The sequence below is a fragment of the Triticum urartu genome, chromosome 5, assembly GCF_003073215.2.
Source record: "Triticum urartu cultivar G1812 chromosome 5, Tu2.1, whole genome shotgun sequence".
NCBI lineage: Eukaryota > Viridiplantae > Streptophyta > Magnoliopsida > Poales > Poaceae > Triticum > Triticum urartu.
Window position 1 is genome coordinate 417196100 of NC_053026.1, and position 22583 is coordinate 417218682.

At 47.0% G+C, this 22583-nt stretch overlaps 2 protein-coding genes across 5 annotated transcripts; one reads left to right on the forward strand and one right to left on the reverse strand.

Annotated features, from left to right (window-relative positions):
• Positions 1–3396: 3396 nt before the first annotated feature.
• Positions 3397–15579, reverse strand: LOC125509432. Of its 4 annotated transcripts, XR_007284084.1 has the most exons (4): positions 15438–15579; positions 15058–15184; positions 5053–5117; positions 3397–4845 (listed from the first exon to the last, which is right to left on the reverse strand). XR_007284084.1 is itself a non-coding variant. In XM_048674413.1 (3 exons), the coding sequence occupies exon 1, from the start codon at positions 6839–6841 to the stop codon at positions 5327–5329; it is 1515 nt and encodes a 504-aa protein (XP_048530370.1). In that variant the 5' UTR covers positions 6842–8222; the 3' UTR covers positions 3397–4453; positions 4697–4845; positions 5053–5326. The 4 variants fall into 4 exon arrangements, 3 of the variants coding, with proteins under 3 accessions (XP_048530370.1, XP_048530369.1, XP_048530371.1); XM_048674413.1 differs by lacking the exons at positions 15058–15184; positions 15438–15579 and having other exon boundaries at positions 3397–4453; positions 4697–4845; positions 5053–8222; XM_048674414.1 differs by lacking the exons at positions 15058–15184; positions 15438–15579 and adding an exon at positions 5711–8222 and having other exon boundaries at positions 3399–4845; positions 5053–5446.
• Positions 15580–17843: 2264 nt separating this feature from the next.
• LOC125509433 (putrescine hydroxycinnamoyltransferase 1-like) lies at positions 17844–21940 on the forward strand. Its single transcript, XM_048674415.1, has 2 exons — positions 17844–18555; positions 20829–21940. The coding sequence occupies exons 1-2, from the start codon at positions 18115–18117 to the stop codon at positions 21693–21695; spliced, it is 1308 nt and encodes a 435-aa protein (XP_048530372.1). The 5' UTR covers positions 17844–18114; the 3' UTR covers positions 21696–21940.
• The last annotated feature ends 643 nt before the right edge of the window (positions 21941–22583 follow it).

Consider the following 22583-nt stretch of genomic DNA (forward strand, 5'->3'; position numbering starts at 1 on the left):
TATGCAATGTCAGTCTTTAAAATTCCTAAAAAAATTGCAAAGGAATTATTGACGCGATGGCGCATTTCTGATGGGGAGATGAGGACAACCAAAGGAGGATGCATTGGATGGCTTGGTGGAAAATGTCTATACCCAAGAACCAAGGAGGAATGGGTTTTCGGGATATCCATTGTTTCAATTTGGCTATGCTTGCTAAACAGGCTTGGCGTCTTATCGAGAATCTGGATTCTCTATGTGCTACTATTTTGAGAGTCAAATGCTATCCTGACGGTGACTTGTTGAACACTGACCTGAAGAAGGGTTCTTCCTTCACCTGGCAAAGTATTATGGCGGGTGTGAGCTCCCTGAAGCGTGGTCATATTTGGCGAGTGGGAAATGGGCAGAATATTGACATTTGGGAGGACGCCTGGATTTCAAATTGTGCAAACCGTAAAATTGTTACCCCTAAGGGAGGCCAGTTGTTACGGAAGGTAGAAGGTTTGATTGATCCAATTCTAAATTTGGGATGAAGATCTTCTCAGACAAACTCTATGGCCTATTGATGTTCAGCGAGTGCTTGCGATCCCGATATCGCAACATGATATGCCTGATTTTGTAGCTTGGAATTTCATGAAAAATGGGATCTTTTTGGTTCGGTCTGCTTATTTTGTGGAATGGGGCCACCAATATGGGAGCAAGTGTTGGGTAATGTAGTAATTTCAAAATTTTCCTACGCACACGCAAGATCATGGTGATGCATAGCAACGAGAGGGGAGAGTGTTGTCTACGTACCCTCGTAGATCGGCAACGGAAGTGTTGACACAACGTAGAGGAAGTAGTCGTACGTCTTCCCGATCCGACCGATCCAAGTACCGAACGTACGGCACCTCCGAGTTCTGCACACGTTCAACTCGGTGACGTCCCTCGAGTTCCGATCCAGCAAAACGTTGAGGGAGAGTTTCGTCAGCACGACGGCGTGATGACGGTGATGATGTTCTACCGACGCAGGGCTTCGCCTAAGCACCGCTACGATATGACCGAGGTGGAATATGGTGGAAGAGGGCACCGCACACGGCTAAGGAACGATCACGAGGATCAACTTGTGTGTCATGGGGTGCCCCCTTGTCTCAGTATATAAAGGAGGGAGAGGGGGAGGTGCGGCCGGCCCTATGGGTGCGCCTGGAGGAGTCCTACTCCAACCGGGAGTAGGACTCCCCCCCTCTTGCCTTGTTGGAAAAGGAAGGAGGAAGGGAGAAAGAGGAAAGGGGGGCGCCGCCCCCCCCCCCCCTTCCTTGTCCTATTCAGACTAGGGGGGAGGGGGCGCGCGGCCTGCCCTAGCCGGCCCTTCTCTCCTCCCTTATGGCCCATGTAGGCCCAATAACCCCCGGGGGGGTTCCGGTAACCCCCCGGTACTCCGGTAAAATCCCGATTTCACCCGGAACATTTCCGATATCCAAATATAGGCTTCCGATATATCAATCTTTATGTCTCGACCATTTCGAGACTCCTCGTCATGTCCGTGATCACATCCGGGACTCCGAACAACCTTCGGTACATCAAAACACAAAAACCCTAATTACGATCGTCACCGAACTTTAAGCGTGCGGACCCTACGGGTTCGAGAACTATGTAGACATGACCGAGACACGTCTCCAGTCAATAACCAATAGCGGAACCTGGATGCTCATATTGGCTCCTACATATTCTACGAAGATCTTTATCGGTCAGACCGCATAACAACATACGTTGTTCCCTTTGTCATCGGTATGTTACTTGCCCGAGATGCGATCGTCGGTATCTCAATACCTAGTTCAATCTCGTTACCGGCAAGTCTCTTTACTCGTTCCATAATACATCATCCTGCAACTAACTTATTAGTTGCAATGCTTGCAAGGCTTGAGTGATGTGCATTACCGAGAGGGCCCAGAGATACCTCTCCGACAATCGAAGTGACAAATCCTAATCTCGAAATACGCCAACCCAACAAGTACCTTCGGAGGCACCTGTAGAGCACCTTTATAATCGTCCAGTTACGTTGTGACGTTTGGTAGCACACAAAGTGTTCCTCCGGTAAACGGGAGTTGCATAATCTCATAGTCATAGGAACATGTATAAGTTATGAAGAAAGCAATAGCAACAAACTAAACGATCAAGTGCTAAGTTAATGGAATGGGTCAAGTCAATCACATCATTCTCCTAATGATGTGATCCCGTTAATCAAATGACAACTAATGTCTATGGTTAGGAAACATAACCATCTTTGATTAACGAGCTAGTCAAGTAAAGGCATACTAGTGACTCTTTGTTTTTGTCTATGTATTCACACATGTATTATGTTTCCGGTTAATACAATTCTAGCATGAATAATAAACATTTATCATGATATAAGGAAATAAATAATAACTTTATTATTGCCTCTAGGGCATATTTCCTTCAGGAAGTTACAACATACCAATGGGATGGGACGTACCACGGTCAATCCTATTTGGGGGAGGATTTGGAAACTTGCGTGTCCATCAAAGGTTAAAATATTTATTTGGCGTAGACTTCATGACACTCTTCTGTGTCGTGTTAAGTTAGCTAATAGACATGTGAAAGTCTCGCCTGAGTGTCCTGCCTGCTCATCCGGGCCAGAAGACACAAAACATCTGTTGTTTCTATGTGACAGAGTAAAAGAAGTCTGGAGAACACGATGGACGATATTATCGACAGAGCTTGTAAAATAGACTATGCGGGTGAGGTAGTCTTGGAATATTTACTTTCATTACCAGATCAGAAACTATGTATTATGGGCACTCGAAATGTGCGTGACATGATTGCCATATCAACCTGGTACTTGTGGTGGGAAAGGCGCAAATTGGTACACAATGAGACCACTCAGAATGCACAACAGATATCCATGGGGATACGCGCTTTCACTGCCAATTTTGTTAATGCCTCCTTGCCTTAGGCTTCCATGAAAAGAGGAGGATGGTCTAGCCCCCTAACGGGATTTGTTAAACTTAACGTTGATGCTTCTTTTGACCACGACCTTCTCAGGGGTACGATCGGCGTGGTCTTAAGAGATGACAAAGGTAGGTTCATCGGTGGGGGAAATGGTAAGATTGACTGGTGTGCAGATGTGTTGATGGTTGAAGCTTTGGCGTTAAAATTCAGCCTATCGCTTGTGCAAAGGACGGGTTGTAATCGCATAATTATTAACTCGGATAATATGGAGGTGATTGAGACCATGAACGAAGGAGGACAATCGTCGGGGGCAGCAGCTGCAATTTTTTATGACTGTTTTCACTTAGCTTGCGATTTTCCTATTTTTAGATTCGAGCATTGTAATAGAGAAGCAAATAAAATTACTTGTGAACTTGCCAAGTTTGCTAGATTTTCCTTCATTTCTGATTGGTTCAAGGAACCACATAATGCAATTGTACCAATCCTCATAAACGATGTAATGATTATTTCTAATGAATAAAGTTCGAAAAAAATTTCAAAAAAAAAGTACCTGAGCAAGGCGGAGACGAAGCAGCTTGCTCAACTGTGATTTTATCTTAAAAAACAACGATGACACAAAAAAACAAGTTTTCAGAGAGCCAAATAACTAGGATGCGCGCATCTGTACTGCAAGCACAGTTCAACTGTTGGTAAAAAACAGGGGATCTTCCGTCCTCCAGAAGAAGCTACATTTAGCAACTTGGGACATGTGAGATTTCACTCCGATCACTTCTCAAGTTCAGAACATCTATGCCCAGATTCTAGGCATGGATGACCACCGATAGACGGAGTATAAATCAAACATGTAAAGTAATGTAGATACCAACCAACGATTGCAACAATGCTCAATTGCTCATAAAGGTAGCTGCTGCTGAAACTTGTGTACAGAAAATAGCAATTAGGGAAATATAAAGAAGCGATTGCGGCACCCAAGTTTGCAAAAGAAGCATGATACTCCAGCATATTGACCTCACTATGCAATACAAGGCAGCAGAAGGTAAGTGCAGGAAACATTTCAGTTTTTCTTTTCGATCACCGCGTTCAGAAGGGGCTTCTATGGCTATGGCTTTCAGGCCCCGAGAGGAGCTGTTACGCCCATGGCGTTCAGACCGCCTATCAACTGATGTTTGCTTGTTTTTTTGGATGGCTACTACATTTAGGATTATTACTCTAGCTTAGTGACTGAATGAAAGACATTAGCCCTCTAAATGCGCCAATAAACTGGTGAATTGTTTCAAATGAATACAGGCTTCAGATTTTTAGACACAATCTTGGTGATTTCATGGAAACAACAAACTCTCTACATAATCTACAATACATGGCAGCAAGTTGGTGGAGTTACCAAAGCAAGGGAAGAATGGATAGGCGACACGAGCTGCAATTTGACTCAGAGAGCACATGAAACATCAGGCTATCCTATGCCGTTTGGAGAGATGGAGTTTGGAGTAGCTGCTTGCCGAAGATGAATATATTGCTAGATATTCAATGACTGAAGCACAAAAACTAAGTTCAGTCCTTTATCGAAAGCCAAAATCAAGGCGACCACATGAACACATCTAGTATAGTATGAGATAGAAAATGAGAGAACTCCATCAGGCCAAATTACAGTTATGGTGTATCCAGCAAAGGTGATACAAAAACATCTGGCAATATGCAATAAGACATTTATACTGATACTCGAATAATCAAATGAAACTTAAAGTGATTCTGCAAACGTAAATTAACATCTCACCTTATTAGTACAGCCGCAGTTTCAAGCACCAGATGCCATCTTAGACCAAGGAATATATGACGTTCATCAACTAATTAGCAACCGATGTGATCCAAGTAGTACAGGGAGTAACAGACTCCGAGTCGTGGAACAAAGACGTGTTACTTCATCTAGACATGCAAAGAGCAGAACATAAAATTCCTAATCAGGGCAAAGATTTATCTATCTAATAAGCTGAAAGCGCAAACGTGATTTATAATCTTTTCCGGAGTAAAAGCATATATAAACTGAGGTAAACTGGAGGTCCTATAAGAAAGCATGGGTGGCATAAGAACAGTGTACTACAGAAAACAAACGAGTTGAGCGAGAAACGGTACCTTGCCTTCTGATGCCTGCAGACCACCTTTGATTATTTCAGGATGGCCGTCTCATATCGACCTCGCTATGAGGTAGTACAAAACAGCAGCAAGTAAGGCAGGAAACATTTCAGTTACATAGCATACAGATTACATCACACAACCTTCATTTTCTTCTTCTCACTTATTAGCAAAATCCAGAAACCAGACAAACATCGATCATCCTTACTCGAAGAACACAAATTAATCCCAGAAGCGTAATAATAATTTCCTGCATACACTGCAGAGACTGAATTCAACCTAGCACCACTTCAATTTGGGCGGTGGGGCAGCAGACTCTATCCAGAACGGCGCGCTTCTCCTCGTCACTCCACTTGCTTCGCAGGGTCACCATCTCCCAGCCGCAGGGCTCCTTCTCCCTGACATGTCCATGCTTGAACAGAGCAACACGGCTCAGCGCCGTGGACGCTTCCACGGCGTACCTTACAAGGTGAAGATGCCTCTCTGTTCCCTGAAAGCCGACGACCACCAGCTCCTTCAGATGGCGGTGGTGGCGCGCGGTCGAGGGCGGCCACGGCGTCTTCCGGCACGGCTCCTCCTCGGGTTTGGGAACATGGACGTGGATGCTCTCAAGCAATGGTGCTGCGTCGATGAGCAGGTGCGGCCCTGAGCCCGAGACATCCCAGGAGGAAGGCACGTCCGCAATCAGCAGCCTCCTTACGTTGGCCATTTGACAGACCGGATTCTTCAGGGCGATCCACATACCTGGCCCGGTAATCCGCAGGGCGAGGTCCGTCATGCCGACGGCGCCTTGAAAGAACCGCATGAGGATGACAGAGATGGTCTCCAGCTTCGAGTTGTACCGGAAAGAACCTTGATCAACGGAGAAGACGAAGCTCACATGCTCGAGGCAAGGGGAGGCGGCGGAGCTCAACAGAAGGTTGGCGTGCAGAACAGTAAGGCTCTGGAGCTTCGGGAGAGAGCGGATCTCAACTAGCATCAACGGGCCGTCCCATAGAAGCTCCCTGATTCCTGACATGGGTGCGTTGAGTATCAGTGCAAAGGCTCTGCTTTTGTACCCGCAGCGGATGAGGTGCAGAATCTGCAGCTGCGGGCACGCGGCAATCACCCTCCGGTAGACGGCCGCCGGCGTTGATCTGGGCAAGTCTTGCAAGACGAGCGTGGTGAGCGCGGTGAACCCCTCAAGCGGCGGGGGCAAGCAGTTGGAAAGCTTGAGGCTTTGCAGGCGAGACTCGCCTGGCTTTCTGCTGATGCGACCATGGGGGAGATCGTAGGCCGGCGGCGTGTTCACGGTCCGCTCGGTCGGCGTGGCAACGACCGCGAGATCCTGGACGCCCCAGGAGTCGACGGCTTCCGCTATAAGGCTGTTGATGCAGGCCGAGGTGCTGTCTTCGAAGATCTCGAGCGATAGCCTATTCACACGCCGGTGAAGTCCGCTGGCCAAGAGGCTCCGGACAGAGGCGACCATGGAGCGCATGGCGCGGCGCTGGTACCGCCCGGCGATATCCTCTAGCTTTCTGGCAATCTGGGCTAGTTGCAGCGATCTCGTGGCTTCGCCGCGGCGGAGGAGGCATCGGCGGTAGCGCTGTGGCAGTGTGTCGGTCACTTTGAGATCCAGGGCGGTGAGCTCCCGGGGGAGGTGAGCCCAGCGCTTGGAGAGCGCCGCGGCGCCGTGTGCGGTGCGGCTGTCGAGACGGCGCAGGATTAGGAGGAGCAGGTCGTCAGGGAGCGCGCTGAGACGGTCATCATCGCAGGCCCGCCGGAGACGGGAGAGATCCTTCCGAGCCATTGGACAGCAGCAACAGGGCTTTGCTGGGATGGGAGGCGCGAGTCCCCGGCGGTGGAGGTGGCGGTGCGGCGGCAGCGGGGCAGGGGAAGGAAGAACGATCCGTGCAGCAGACCTGGTCCTCTGGGCCGGCCCACCCTTAAACGTGCGGGCGCGGTTTGGAGACCTCCTATGCGCCGCTCTTTGCGTCCGATTCGCACGCGCCGCACAGAAACAGCCCCCGAATGGGCCGGCCCATCGTCGCGACGAAACAGCGAAAAAAATCACCTAAAATGACCCTCCACCTGGAGCTAGTATACCCTTGTCGCTGACCAGGCGAGCTAACAAACTCCTTCGGTCATACGTATGTTTTTTCTTTGAGCAAACCTTCGGTCATATGTAGCGCGCGTACTTTAACATATCATCTACTCCCTCCGTTCCTAAATACTTGTCTTTCTAGGCATTTCAACAAATGACTACATACGGATCAAAATGAGTGAATCTACACTCTAAAATATGTCTACATACATCCGCATGTAGTAGTCATTTGAAATGTCTAGAAAGACAAATATTTAGAAACGGAGTGAGTACTACATATCTAAGATCCCCACCTAGAAACCTTAAACATTGGATATGTTCAAAATTTTAAAAAATTCAAAAATTGTTCGCGTTTGCTGAAAATGTTAGAAGAAAAACTAAAAATCTTGAACAAAGTTTTGATAAAATGAGTAGTCATTTGAAATGTTTAGAAAGACAAATATTTAGGAACGGAGTGAGTACTACATAGCTAAGACCCCCACCTAGAAACCTTAAACATTGGATATGTTCAAAATTTTAAAAAATTCAAAAATTGTTCGCGTTTGCTGAAAATGTTAGAAGAAAAACTAAAATCTTGAACAAAGTTTTGATAAAATGAACACTTTTTAAAATCCCGAACATTTTTTGAATTTAGAGAACACAATTTTAAAATCGAGAACAAAATTTGAACATTAATATTTTTTAAAGCACGAACATTTTTTAAATCTTGAGAAGAAATTTTGAAACGGAGAACAAATTTGGAAGCGCGGAATGTTTTTTAAAGCATGAACATTTGTTTTGAATTTGAGAACAAATTTTGAAACGTAGAACAAATTTAGAAGCGCGAACAATTTCTTAAAGCACGAACATTTTTTGAATATTGAGAACAAATTTTAAAACGTAGAACAAATTTGAAAAATCCCGAACAAATTTCGAAGCACGAACATTTTTTGAAAACGTGAACAAAAAATTGAAGTCGGGTACATTATATTAATTTTCGAAAGTTTTGAACTTTTTTGTGCAATGAGAACAATTTTTGAATTCTGAGAACATTTTTTTAAAAACTGAACATTTTATGGAAAGGCAAACAAAATTTGAATATTTTGAAAAAAGAAAGAAAAGAAAAATAAAATGAAAAAAGAAACCAAAGAAAGAAAACAAACAGAAAAAAAAAAGAAACAGAAAGGAATTTGAAAATGTAAAGAACAAAAAGGAAATAGAAAGAGATGAAAAAGGAATTGGAAAATGTAATAAAGAAACAGAAGAAAAAAAGAAATAGAAAAAGGAAAAATCAGTGAAATCTGGTTCAAGAACCTTCTCCCAAAACCGGTCAGGAACCTTCGAGAAAGTACCCAAAACCGGATACTGTAGCGCGAGTACTATCTCGTAGTTGGGCCGGCCCATCTTGATCGTTAGGTAGCTCGCCTCTGTGCGTTTCGCTTGACATTCTGCCGCAACGAGCGTCCGTCAGGATATTCCGTGAGTTTGGTCTCGCCTGAGGGAGCGCCATACTGGCCGGGCCAGCTCGTGGGAGGTCTCAGCCTCGTTTTTTTTTCTGTTTTTCTTTCACTTTTTTGTTTTCTTCTCTGCTTTTTGTTTTTCTTTTTTTTACACATCCAAATATTCTAAATATACTCCTTCCATTCCTAAATATAAAACCTTTTAGAGATTCCACTATGAACTACATATAGAAAAAAATGTTCCTTACATATACAGAAAAATTATCCAAAAAATATAAAACGTGTATGAAAAAAGTTGATAATGTATTTTAAAAAATGTAAATAAGGAATTTGAAAAAAAATTGACCATGCAACAAAAAAATGTTAAACATTTATCAGCAAATATTTATGATATATGCCAAAAAAGAAACTGTGTATACAAATTATTTCAAAGAATGTTAATCATCTATTTAAAAAATGTTAACGGGGTACAAAAACATGTTCCTGCTGTATACAAAAAGGATGTAAAACGTGTATTAAAACAATTGAACAAAAAAATTGATACAAAAATGTTAATCATATATTTCAATAATTTTAAACATGTATTAGAAAATGTTCCTGATATATATTGAAAATGTACAATGTGTATGGAAAAAGTAGTCATGAAACACATTTTTATTAAAATTTTAGTTGTATATTTAAAAAAATGTTAGAGGTGTAGAAAATGTGCGCGATTTATATAAAAAATGTAGAACATGTATTTAAAATTTTGAAAAGAAAAACACATTTTTATTAAAATTTTAGTTGTCTATTTAGAAAAATGTTAAACGTGTAAAAAAATGTGTGTGATGTATATGATAAAAATGTAGAACGTGTATTTGAAATTTTGAAAAGAAAAACACGTTTTTAAAGAAAAATGTGATAGTGTATCAAAAACAGTTTAATTATATGTTTTAAAGATTTTAAATATGTATTTAAACATGTTCCTAATATATACCGAAAATTTACAATGTTTATGAAAAAAGTATTCATCAAATGTATTTAGAAAAAATATTAATCATGCATTTGGAAAATATTAAAAACGTATAAAAGAAGTCTTGATCCATACGTGAAATGTGCAAATGTGTGTGAAAAAATGTAGCCATGTGTTGCAGTAAAAATAAAAATGAAGAAAGAACAAAGAAAACCGAAGAAACGGAGGAAAGAACAAAATAAAGACCTTGGAAACAAACAAAGAAAGAACCCAAAGAAAAGCTTGAAAACCGATGAGGAAATGAAGCAAAACAAATAAAAACCACAAATGAAGAAATAAAGAAAGGAAGAAAAGGAAAATAGTGAAAACCGAGGAAAGAAACAAAGAAAAGAGAAAAAAATGCAGTGGAAATTGAGAAAAGGAAAAAAACTAATTTTCTTTTTTGCGGGAACAAAGTAAACTAGTGAGAAAACCAAAAGAAAATTGAAAGAAAGCAAAAAACAAAAGAAAAGAAAACGAACAAAAATGCCCAGTAGCCGAGTGAACAAACTAGTGAATGAACCGGCGAGAAAACGCGTTAAATAGGTCGACCCATACCTGCAGATACTTTAGGTGAGGCGAGACTATAAGCGAGATATAGCTCTCGTGATCGTGGGCCGTGACAAGCACGCGTGCCTCTTCTCGAGGCCCAAGCATGATACATTAGCTAAACGTGTCGGCCTGGCATGCCAGGTGTGGCGGCGACCCAGGTGCTATTTTTTTATTTGGGCTTTTTAGACTCTTTTTTTAGGTTTTCGGATGTTCTAAGAAAAGGAGGGCTCTGTTTAGCTCGCAGCCCACGAATAGCCCTAGGCTTGTCGTGTGTCGGGCCAAGCATGTGACGTGCCAAGCACGCGTGCTTTTGGGCCCTCCCATGAAGCACGGGTCCTTTGACCAGTTATACCCTGGAGTACTAAAGACCAAAGAAGTGCAATGTTGTTTTAATTTTTGATGATTTTCTTGGTTTGGTTTTTCTTTTTTGAATAGCGGATCATTATAATACTCACCAAAAGTACAAAACATCACATAATAAAATTTAGAGACAAATACACCGGTGACTAGGGAAAGCCTTCCTCCCCTCACTCTTCACCGGCGAGTCTGTGGATTCGCCTCCTCTCCGCCTGCCGCTTCGGCGGCAGGTGTCGGGGAGGGGATTTCTGGTACCTCGAATCCGGCTAGGTAGATAAATAGGTTTTTGTCCTCCTCAAGTTCGTCCGTTGGGATGGATTAGACGCAGCTCCAGCGTAGATCCTTACCAGCTTCTCGGGACGGCGAGCTTAGGCTTTGTCATCTTGCGTACGCAACGATGTTATTTGGTGGCAAGTTCTTTAGATCTATTCAAAGATTCAACGGAGATGACTGCGGCTCCAAGGCGCTGTTTCTTAGGCGCACATGCACAAAGACTTCTCAGTTGTCATCGACAAGGTCAGGCCGACTCCGGTATGAGAGCGGCGACAGGGTGCGTCGGCGACTCGTCTGGCGGCGGCAATTGTCGTTCGGTGGTCCATTGACCTTGATGTGATTTTTATTATGCTTGTGGTGTTTTATATTTCCGGTGAATCTTTATAATAGATTTGATCTTTTCGTAAAACACACACACACACACACCGATGATACATCAAGTTGCATAGAATGAGCACTCTAATGCTTAAAGTTAAAAAAAATGGTGCACAAACTTTTTGTGGTGCAATTATGATGCAAGTTTCATTCAAAGCACGAACAAACCTGTGGTTGGATGATTAGAGAGACTATGGTATCTCCAATCCATCAGAGTTCAAGTCCTGATGCTCGTATTTATTCCTGTATTTATTTCAGGATTTCCGGCGATGCGCATTCAGTGGAAGGAGACGTTTTCATCGACGACGAGGTGCCTACGGTGAATTCATAAATTTCAAGATGATATGATGGCTCGGTCTTTCGGAGATACTCATAGGAATAGGATGCGTGCATGTGCATTCATAAGGGGTAAATGTATGTGCATGTATATAAACATTTGCATTTGTACTAGGTTAAAAAAAGTTTCATTCGTTGCAGTCGACAACGCCTACATGGCATGCACTGTGGCGGCTGGTCCACTGATAGTGACTGAAAAACAATTAAGCCTCCTTTGGTTTATAGGATAGAAATATCATAGGAATAGGAAAATCATAGGAAGTAAGGTCACATGCATCTCACTTCTTATAAGGAAAGAGATGTCACTTGATTCATAGTATAGGATTTTTTCCATTGAATCTAGGCTAATATTTTTTTCCCTTTGAAATATGAAGGATTGATTCCTATCCTATATAGGAATAGAAATCCATTCCTACAAACCAAAGGTCTTCATAGGAATTTTTCCTAAAAAAAACATATCCTCTACAAATCCTACAGGATTCCTCCAAACTAAAGGAGGCCTTAGACTTTTCTCTTATTGCCCCTCCTAAAGGTCGAGACAAACAAGCTCCATAAACCGTTACAGAGGGAGCGGATTTTGGGGTTGTTTAGTTCTAGGACTAGCATTGTCATATCTTACCACACATTTTTGCCAAGCTTGCCTAAAGTTAGTTCATCAAAATAAGAACCACAAAGTTGGCAAGCCTAAAGGAATCTTGTCACACTTTTTGTATGTATGTCATGTGGGATCCAAGTGTGGCTTGCATAAGGTATGGCATGAACCAAACACTCACCTAAGTTGATCAAATTTGCCTAACTTTAATTGTGGCAATCTTTGGCTAAGTTAGTCACAAACCAAATCTTTTTCCCGGACCTGAATCCTTGACTTGGCTAGATCATTACAACTTCAAAAAATTCTCACGCCCAAGGGAATCGCGTAGGTTTTAAGTATCGACCCTTCTGCTGAGGCCAACGGCGAAAAACCGGAGGTTCAGATGGGACGCGCCATTGCCAGTCCAGCCGGGAACATGGCGCCCGGCGCGCCCAGACACCGGCTCGTGTCGGATGTCTGCCGGTTGCACTGTCGACCAGCCCGCCGCGCGTCCAGCACGTCTCGCTCTCAGCTGGCCACACAGCGGAATCGCCCCGCCGCCGCCCACCCGAGCGGTCAAGCGGGGTCACGTACGTCACCGGAGCGCGCGCGGTCGTGGGCGCCTAGTTTTTCACGCAGAACTCAATTACCGGCCCGCCCGCCCGCCGTCCGTACACATCGTATCCTATCCTCCTCGCCGACGGGAACCCACCGGCGCTTCCCGTGCCAAGGCCCTGTTTGGATATTCTAATCTTAAACTAACCCTAGGCTGACTCTAACCAAAGAGCTGTTTGGATGGTAGGGTTAGATTGACAATAAATATTCTTTCTCAATCATTTGACTACTTTGGACCATGTTTGAATGGGAGGAATAACTTTTTTTACTATTTTTTCTAATGGGCCTAGAAGAACTAATCCAAATAAGCTCCTCTAGTGTAGGCTACTTTTTTAGGTACGTCAGATCCAACTAACCCAAATTAACCCACCATGTTTGGATATTTTTGAGTTATTTGAGCCCCAACTAACTAAAACTAACTCTAACTTAGGGATCCAAACAGGGCCCAAGTCTGTCCATCTAGCCAGATCGTACCGTCAGTTCGAGTTCACCATCGCAACATCGCCGGCACCACGGTTCGTTCTGTAGTCCTCGAACGTTCGTCAGTGCACATGGACAGGTCGAGAAAATTTCCGTTGACCTTGGAACCTTCGCCTGTTGAGATGGCAAGCACTCCTTCACCCCGGACTTGTTTTGTTTTTAGATGCACCCCGGTCTTCTAGTAGTAGTACATTCGAACGGGACATATATAACCGAGCTGGACTTTTTTGGACAGTAAACGGTAGAAAATTCCTGCTGCACCTATTTTTTTTTTGTATACAAGCAATTAAAAGGAAGAAAAGAACAAAGAAAACAAGAATAAGAAAGACAAAACCATGTCTTCAAACCTTCTTCTAAAGCTATTGACCAGAAGCTTTCAATTAGTGGTATTTTTTTTAACGAGGAAGGGAGGAGCCCTGCCGATTTCATTTAGATAGGAAAAAGAGTTTATCTGGTTTATAAGAAAAACTATATCGAAAACCAACAAACAAAAAGAATAGGAAAGAAAAAGCAACCACTAAAACCAAAGCAAAAAGAACACCACCACCTAATCGCTATTTTACCCCAAAGCGATTGTGAGCAAGATCTGCAGAAACGCCTTCAAAAAGGAAAACAACGTCCAAGAAACACCTTTGTCACCGGCATCCACCCTCGCCGATCAAAAGGCTTTCGCATAGTACCGCACACAACCTTCCCATCAAACTTGGGATGGGTCCGACCTAGCCAACAACCTCCAATCGCAACTTCCCCACTGATCGACTGCGACCAAATGAGAAGAAGTATTTCTCGACGATGCCACCATGAAGCATCACCGACAACGACCCCGTCAAAGAACAAGGCTTTCGCCTAGAGCCTTATGCCTCGCCACCTCTTGCCCTAGGAAGGAGCCGGGTTGCTGTGAATCGAATTCAACAACAGTGAACCGGGTCTATCTTTTTTTTATCATTGATTGCAATTAGTCTATCTTTTTTATCAGAGGTTGAGTCGATCATCAGAAGAATAATTAGGCCAAAAATGAGGATAAGTTTTGAAGAAAAATAAAAGTTGCAATGAAGAGAAGCAAATGAAACATTTTTATAAAAATTCTTGTTAAGTCGAGAATGAAGTTTTCATTCTGTACATGTGAATTATTAGTAAGTACTCCCTCCGTTCTAAGGTAAGTGACTCAACTTTGTACTAATTTTAGTATGAAGTTTTTTTTCAAAACGGAGGCAAAAGATTTGCCTTGTCCAATAATTAAGCAGAAGAGAATTGCCTAATTAATTAACGAAAACTGGACGAAAACCGTCACAATTCATTGAGCGGCACACATAGAATACCTCATACACCCCTTTCTAAAGAGGGCCTCGTCGAGCTAGCACACTCGTGTCATCGTCATCACTTCTTCTCAAGCGGCGTCATCGGCATCTCTAATTCCGGAGCAAACGACTCTGACTTCACCGTAGAGGTCATGTGGAGACAATGAAGCTCCGCGCAAAACTCGGCCACCCGCGTCAAGGACGGCGCAGCTCCGACTCTGAAAGAGAGCTACGAAAAAGTAATATGCAAAGTTGGCGCCGTGAAAGACCGTCGAACAGACCACCTGCTTCTCGTCATCGTTGCCACAGAGGGCCCTCCTCCGCAGCTCTGACTTCACAGCAACAAACAGACCAAGGCAATCCCATGAACACGCCGAAGGAGAGCCGACTAACGCAACCATTGACGTGCCTCCGACCTCACTCACTGCCGCCATCGTTGCCACAGAAGCCTCGCCGCCAACTCACCACTCTAGCGCACCTAACACTAGTCCGGTAGTCCCTCCAACTGATCCCCACCTTCAAAGACGAAGCCATGAAGAGGTGCACGGCACAAGACACCGCCATCGTCTGATCCATGAATACACGGATCTTAGGTTTCCCTCGGAGAAAGGGTCGGTAGGGAGATGAGCACTCACCACGGCAATACCTTCAAGAAGGTCACGACGCACACTAGCGCCGCCGTTGCCGGCTCCGGCCAAAACCAGAGTCAAAGCTTTCGCCCGGTGTAGTTGCACAACGCCCTGATCAAACCAGCTGAACCTCCTGCAATGCATCACCACCCGCAGATCAGCTTGTCGATAAAGAACAGATAGGAGCCGCCGCAGCCAGCCGCACTGTGCGGATGCCGCAAGCGTCCAGCCATCGAATCCAGCCGCCAAGCCAGATCCGACCACGGCTGGCCGGATCCAAGGCCTCCCATCGCGGATTGAGCCACCGCAGTTTGCCACCACCAAGCCGTCGTAGGCTGCAGTGGAGCACCGCCCGAAGCCATATCCAGCCATGCCGCAGCACGCACCTGCGCCAACGCACGCCGGACGAGAAAATGCGCCCCTCGCGCCCGCGCCCCGCCACTCCTCTGCTGTCGTGTGGTTCCTCGTGGCGGACGCCTCGCCGTGCCGCCCAACGGCCAGGTCCGAGCCGCCCCGGGCCGTCTCGCACCTTGCCCATGACGCACCACCCTTGGGCCTCCACACCGTGCGCCACCCAGAGCCTTCACACCACACGCCCATGCCTTGCCGAGACCCTCCGCCGGCAGCAGTTGCCGACGCCAGCCCACATCTGCCTCGGGGAAGAAAGCCCAGCCGATGAAGCTCGCAGCCGAGCTCACCGGATCCGACGCGACTGCGCCACAGAAACAACCCCGCCGCCCGAACTTTGCTCGATGACGCCCTCCGACGACGGCAAGGGGAGGTGGGGAGGTCCGCCGACGATTGGATCTGGGCGCCCCGGTGCGGCCGCAGGAGCCGCACGATGGTGATTTTAATACAAAGTTGAGTCATTTATTTTAAAATAAAGGAAATACTCACTCCGTCTCAGCTGGCCTCCTTTGGTTTAGAGGAATTTCATAGGAATTCTAGAGGATAGGATTCTTATAGGATTTTTTTCTTTAGAGCCCTTTGATTCATAGAAATGGATTCCTATTCTTACATAGGATTGGTTCCTATCCTCCACATTTCATAGGAAAATAAAAAAAAAGCCTAGACTTAATGGAAAAATTCATTTGATGTCAACCAAATGACATTTTGTTTCCTATTTCTATTCATAGAATTTGAGATACATGTCATCTCATTTCCTACAAGATTCCTATTACTATGATAATCCTATCCTATCCTATGAACCAAAAGAGGGCTTATTTTGAGACGAAAGGAGTAGTACAGTAGCTCAGACCGGGAAAGAGAATGCGAGCTCAAAGGTGGAAGTTTCACCGGTAAACAACCCACGTCGCGCAGACGAGCGCGCGGCACGGCCACTCCTACACGAATCAGTTTCCCCTGCTAGTAGACTGCAATGATCAAAGGTGATTTGACCAGAGAATCGTTAATATATGCTGGCATAAAGCGACAAGGCGCCACCGGGCCAGTGCTCAGCCAGAGGCCTTATTCGATTCTCTGATTCTCATATATTGGAAAAACTGGTGTCCAATCCAATCGAATCCTTGGCGGCCGTCCCAGTTACAGAATCTTCTTGGTTTTACTCTACTGGAAAAACAATTAATCTACTCGTCTTCATGGAGCTCGGTCAGGGACTCAGAGTCATTCTTTTTTCCACATACTTTTCTCTGCAACGGAGATGGAATCCACCGTGACAGTGTGGCGCGCACATCGATTCCCCGCACTAAATAAAATCCAGGCACATTGTTACCACATAGGTTGCGATAGCAGCCGGTGTACGTCAGACGCGTCGCCGAGCACGCTAATAGCCAAGGAAACCAGATCCTCTAACATATAAAAGGAAAGTCACAATGCTACAGTCCTAACCTAGTGTAAAATGAAAAAGGGTAGTTAGAGAAGGTTAGTAGGTATTAGTAGGTTGTTTACTATTGATATTTACTGTAGATATAAATAATTTAAAATTAATTTTATTTCACCATCAACTTATTTGTGTGTAATTACTATAAATGTACACACTAGATTATCAATTTGTAAATTAATTTAAGTCGTTTTAGGCTCAACCATATGAATAGAAAAAAGAAAAGTTAGAGTATTGTAGCTTCTCTAACTTCCCTTCTCCATGTTAGAGGATCCGGTTCCATAGCCAAGGTGTTTGTCTACTCCGGCTGCGCATTCCGAAACTGGCCGGATCGGCACGCAGGCACGCACGCATGTTTCTCTCGTGAGGCGACGGTTTTGGCACGTACGCACGCTCGGTTCTGAAGCAGTTTCTAGACACGGGGAAACAGTACCCGCCGATCCGTGATCGCTCGACGGGTATCTTCCCGACTGTTGATCGTACGGCGACGGGCACAGGCTCCATGTCCAGTCTCGCTCGCTCTGCATGCACGGCTGGCGGCGACCACTGGCCAGTGAAGCGTCACCTTTACCTAATTACATTTATCGCGCCTCACGTCGGTAATACTCTGTTCGGACGGTAATAATGCAGAGACGGTTTAAAAAGAGCGGACAGGACGGAGAGTACTACCCTGTTCGGACGGTAATAATGCAAACACGTGCCCGATTTACACATGACCCCACCGAGAATTAGTATTTTAACACGACTCCGCCCCCGGTCTATTTCCTGCGAAATAATGCAGAGACGAGGGCACGCAGGCAGCAGCGCGGAAGCGACACAAAAGCGGACGAGATAAAGAGATCGCAGTAGAATCCAGTAGCTTGGCTACGAGACACTTACGCCATTACAGTACCACAAGATCGGGTTAACTTCGACCGTCCCAAAGTTTCAACTGGCAGCCGGCGGATCACGATGAGCACAGGGGAACACGTGACGTCCCGTCGGTGCCGTTCGCACGTGATGGCGCCAATTAGCGCGGCCAGCCTCCGTTGATTAATCGACTAATCATAATCACCGTCTCGTCAGACTGTAAACCAAGAGCTCCGGTAAAATATCCTCGTGTCCTTCCCTCAAGCCCCTATTAATAAACCCTCACGCTCTTGAGCGGCTGCACACACGCGCGCGCGCACGCACACGCAAGAGACCGCCAGAGCCCAGCGCAGAAGCAAGCGAGCGAGATCGAGATGAAGGTGGAGGTGGTGGACACGACGCTGGTGGCGCCGAGCGAGCCGACGCCGCGGCACACGCTGTGGCTCTCCAACCTCGACCTCGCCGTGCCCAAGACGCACACGCCGCTCGTCTACTACTACCCGGCGCCGCCCCCCGCCGGCGACGGCGACGGCGACGGCGAGAAGGAGGAGGGGTTCTTCGCGCCGGAGAGGCTGCGGGAGGCGCTGGCGAGGGCGCTGGTGCCCTTCTACCCGCTGGCGGGGCGGATGGCGACGGGGCCCGAGGGGCGGCTGGAGATCGACTGCAACGGCGAGGGCGCGCTGTTCGTCGTCGCGCGGGCCGACTTCACCGGCGACGAGATGTTCCGGGACTTCGAGCCCTCCCCGGAGGCGCGCCGCCTGCTCGTCCCCTTCGCCGCCTCCGGCGACCCGCCCTGCCTCCTCGCCATGGTCCAGGTACGGACGGCACCGGACCCAATTTAATCGCCCCGCAGTATTTTCTCTCCCGTTTATTTTCGCGCGCGCGCCGGTGGAAACTCGGGGAGGTGCTCTGTACGTACGCCGACTGACTGTTCGCCCTCGCTGTCGCGTGGGGCCCCGACACCCAGGCCCCACCTCGACAGTGAGGCGTACTAAGCTCCCGGACAGTCGTGCGACGCAGTTACCGGATGTTGGATCGAAACCATAATCTTTCTTCTTCCGAGGACCTACATATTGTTTTATCTGCGAGGTTTAAGAAATGCTAGTAGCGTGGAATCTATCTATCTATCTCCATCTGCATAAAGAAATAGTAGAAATAATTCCCCCCCATTTTTTTTTTAGTAAAATGATAGAACCGGATGCTGGCTTTCTTGGACGTACATCTTATTTTATTTATTTACTGTAGTATTTAGTCGTCGTTGATCGGAGAGAAAGATTACTTGAGCTCGTGGCTATGGCGTGTGATTCACTGTGGCTTGTACTAGGTGCCAATAATTTTGCTAAAGGCGAGCGATGAATGCTTGGGGGGTGCGCTGCCGCCGCGTACGTGTTGGCGTGGCGGTTTGCACGAACTCGGCCAGCCACGGTAGGGGCGGCCTAGCTAGGGAAGTCAATAGTACTCCCATCAATTATGGGTGGGTGGCACTCCCGGGACGGATGAAGCAGATGACGCGCGACTTTGGATCGAGCCGTGTCTCGTGGCAACGACGACAAAACCGGGGGGACAGGGCCACAGGGGATCATCTCATCTCATCTCATCTCGCTTGGTTGGAGTTGCGAACCAACGGCGGCTTGGACAGTATAGCAGCGTCTGCTTTGGCGTTCATAGCCCATTTTCAGTGATGAAATTTCTACTAGCTAGCTAGCTAGAAATCGTATCATGTGCTGTAGTTGACTTCACGATCGAACCCAACTTTTTCTTCTGGTCAGGGAGTGCACTGTGGCACGCACAGGACGGCTCACTGATTGCCGGCGCGTGAACGTAACCAACAGTCAGTCCACCGGTGAGGTGAGATGACTAGTGACTAGTAGGACACGTCTTGGAAGTAGCGGTACTCCAAGGAAGCTCACTGATGTGCATAATCAATTCCCCGAGCGAAAAACTCGGGGCTTCTGATCTTGACTGTCGCGGTACTCCGCTCGTCGTCGTTGTCTTGCCAAGCACTCCAGTCCAGAAGCCGCGCCGGGAGCGACACGGCGCGCCGGGAACGACATGTTTCTTTCACCGTCAAGATTCATTCATTTCGAGGCACAAGACGAATGAAGAAGAGTCGTAGAGGAGGCCTTGCTTTGCACATTTACGATCATCTCCTACAAATTTTCTTTGTGCTAATCTGTCAGTTATAGTACAGAAACGGGACCCCAGGAAAATCTTATCTAGTCCTAGTCATCTAGATGATCCGTTGTCCTTGCAAGTCCGTGGGATCCATCCACGACCTCATCATTCAGCCCAGCTCATTTCTCATTTCAGGCTTATTTGATCGTCCAAGTCTTATCTTTCTCCGGATCTGGCCACGAGATGTGCCTCCTTTGTGCCTATCCGCATACAGCGACCACTTGCCGCAGCTGCATTTGATCTGAATCGTTGAGGTGGACGTCGAACGCGACGGCTCTGCTTTCGGCTTTAGCTTCCCCGAAAAGCGCCGCATAGTTACCACTTAGCCGGAGGCGTCGCTTGCTTCTCCGATCACTCGATCAGGAGGGTGCGCCTGCCGACGTGCCCACATGGAAACCATATCTTCCTTCTAGATGGCTTCGTTACTAGACGGTGACATGTAACATTAATCTACTGGTAGTTATCGGTTGCCTGCATGACGGATAGGGACTGCAACGAGGCTCCGCGATAGCTGCCTGGAAGCTGGCTGATTCTCACGACATGATCAATCTTTTTGTGTTTTATAAAAGTCTGCAGTTATGGCCTGGTTGCTGTCGTGATACCGCCGGAGGCTCCATCGTCGCTGTTGACAATTTGGACAGAGAGTGAGTAGTCGCCGTCGTATTACAGTACGCTATTATTGGCTCGTGTGTCAAGCAGGCGAACCATGCTAGTATTTGAGTATGGTTATCGCGTGACGTCGATCAGAGATTTTATACAGTAGAAAAGTTCAGAGCTGGGCGGCTGCACGGTGTTTGAGCAGAGGAACAAAGAGATCGATGACGTGAATGGGAACAAGGATATCAATGATCGTGCCATGTCTTACGGTTATTATACTGGACGCGAAATGTAACCCGTGGGTTTGGTCTTGCAGGTGACGTTCCTCAAGTGCGGCGGCGTGGCCGTGGGCACGGGCATGCACCACGTGACCATGGACGGCGCGGGCGCGATCCAGTTCATCCGGACGTGGACGACCCTGGCGCGCGGGCTGGACGCCGCGTCCGTGCACCCGACCCCGCCGGTGCACGACCGCACGGTGCTGCGCGCGCGCTCCCCCCCGCACGCCACCTTCGAGCACCCGGTCTACTCCCCGAGCAACCTCAACGGCCTGCCCCGCCCCTTCGTCACCCGCGTCTACGCCGTGTCCCCCAAGCTCCTCGCCGGCATCAAGTCCAGCTGCGCGCCCGGCGTGTCCACCTACTGCGCGCTGACCGCGCACCTGTGGCGCGCCATGTGCGTGGCCCGCGGGCTGGCCCCCGACGCCGAGTCGCGGCTGCGCGTGCCGGCCAACATCCGGCAGCGCCTGCGCCCGCCGCTGCCGGCCAACTACTTCGGCAACGCCATCGTGCGGGACCTGGTGACGGTGCGCGTGGGGGACGTGCTGTCGCAGCCGCTGGGGTTCGTGGCGGAGCGGATCAAGCGCGCGGTGGCGCGGGTGGACGACGCCTTCGTGCGCTCCGTCATCGACTACCTGGAGGTGGAGTCGGAGAAGGGCAGCCAGGCGGCGCGCGGGCAGTTCATGCCGGAGACGGACCTGTGGGTGGTGAGCTGGCTGGGCATGCCCATCCACGACGCCGACTTCGGCTGGGGCTGCCCCAAGTTCGTCGCGCCGGCGCAGATGTTCGGCAGCGGCACGGCCTACGTCACGCAGGCGCCCGACAAGGACGACGGCGTGTCCGTGCTGTTCGCGCTCGAGCCAGAGTACCTGCAGTGCTTCGAGAAGGCCTTCTACGGGGAGTGACCGACCAAAGCCTTGTACGGTGATGCGCCTTTCAAAGAGCACCAAGAGCCGCTTGGGAGTTGGGATCTCGAGTCCGTCGTGTGGAGTGCCGTCCATGTGCTGTATCATAACGCAACAGATGCTGTGGAAGTGTCGAGGTTGCTGCTTGTTTCTCGCGCCTTTCTTCACTACTACTATGTGACATTCTGGGCTAACTATTATCTATACAAAGTCTGAATGAAAATGGCCTCAGGTTTGGCTCTCAACTCATTTGTATTTGTAATCCAAGGAACGCCCGTCACCATCGTCTGCACAAAAGGAGCAATGCTATTATTGACACACAAGTGCTACACTTTCGACACATCAGCCCGTAGCTTAATTGCGTATGAGTAGGTTTAGCATTTCTGTTATCTGGACTACCAATTGATCTATGCATAATAGATACATTTATTATACTTGAAGAAAAAAGAGAGGCAAATAGCATGCTTAGTTCATGTAAACATGCTGACAAAGAATGTAAAGGTCCCGTCTCACTCTCTACTTCGTCCAACCTCTCTATGACCCCCCCCCCCCCCCCCCCCTTCTCATGTCTGTTTTTTTCGAAAATCAATATTCACAAATTTGGAGAAAAAAACTCATCGGTTTCAATGACATTTCATCAGTTTTAAGAAAATTCATCCGTTAAAAAAACATGATCTTCAAAAACAGTTCTTGAATTTGAAAAAAAAGTTCATCGACTTAAAAAAAGTTCATCCAAATTGGAAAATAGTTCACCAAATTTGAAAAAAGGTTCCTTGAATTTAAAAAGGTTCATTGAACTTGAAAAAAAGCTCACCGATTTTGAAAAATGTTCATAGAATTATAAATGTGTTCATAGAATTTGGAAAAAAGTTCATCAATTCTCATAGA

Coding starts and splice junctions, on each gene's coding strand:
- LOC125509432 (XM_048674413.1), bottom strand. CDS start 6,841: ATGGCTCGGAAGGATCTCTCCCGTCTCCGGCGGGCCTGCGATGATGAC.
- LOC125509433 (XM_048674415.1), top strand. CDS start 18,115: ATGAAGGTGGAGGTGGTGGACACGACGCTGGTGGCGCCGAGCGAGCCG. Junction 18,556..20,828: donor GCCTCCTCGCCATGGTCCAG/GTACGGACGGCA, acceptor TTGGTCTTGCAG/GTGACGTTCCTCAAGTGCGG.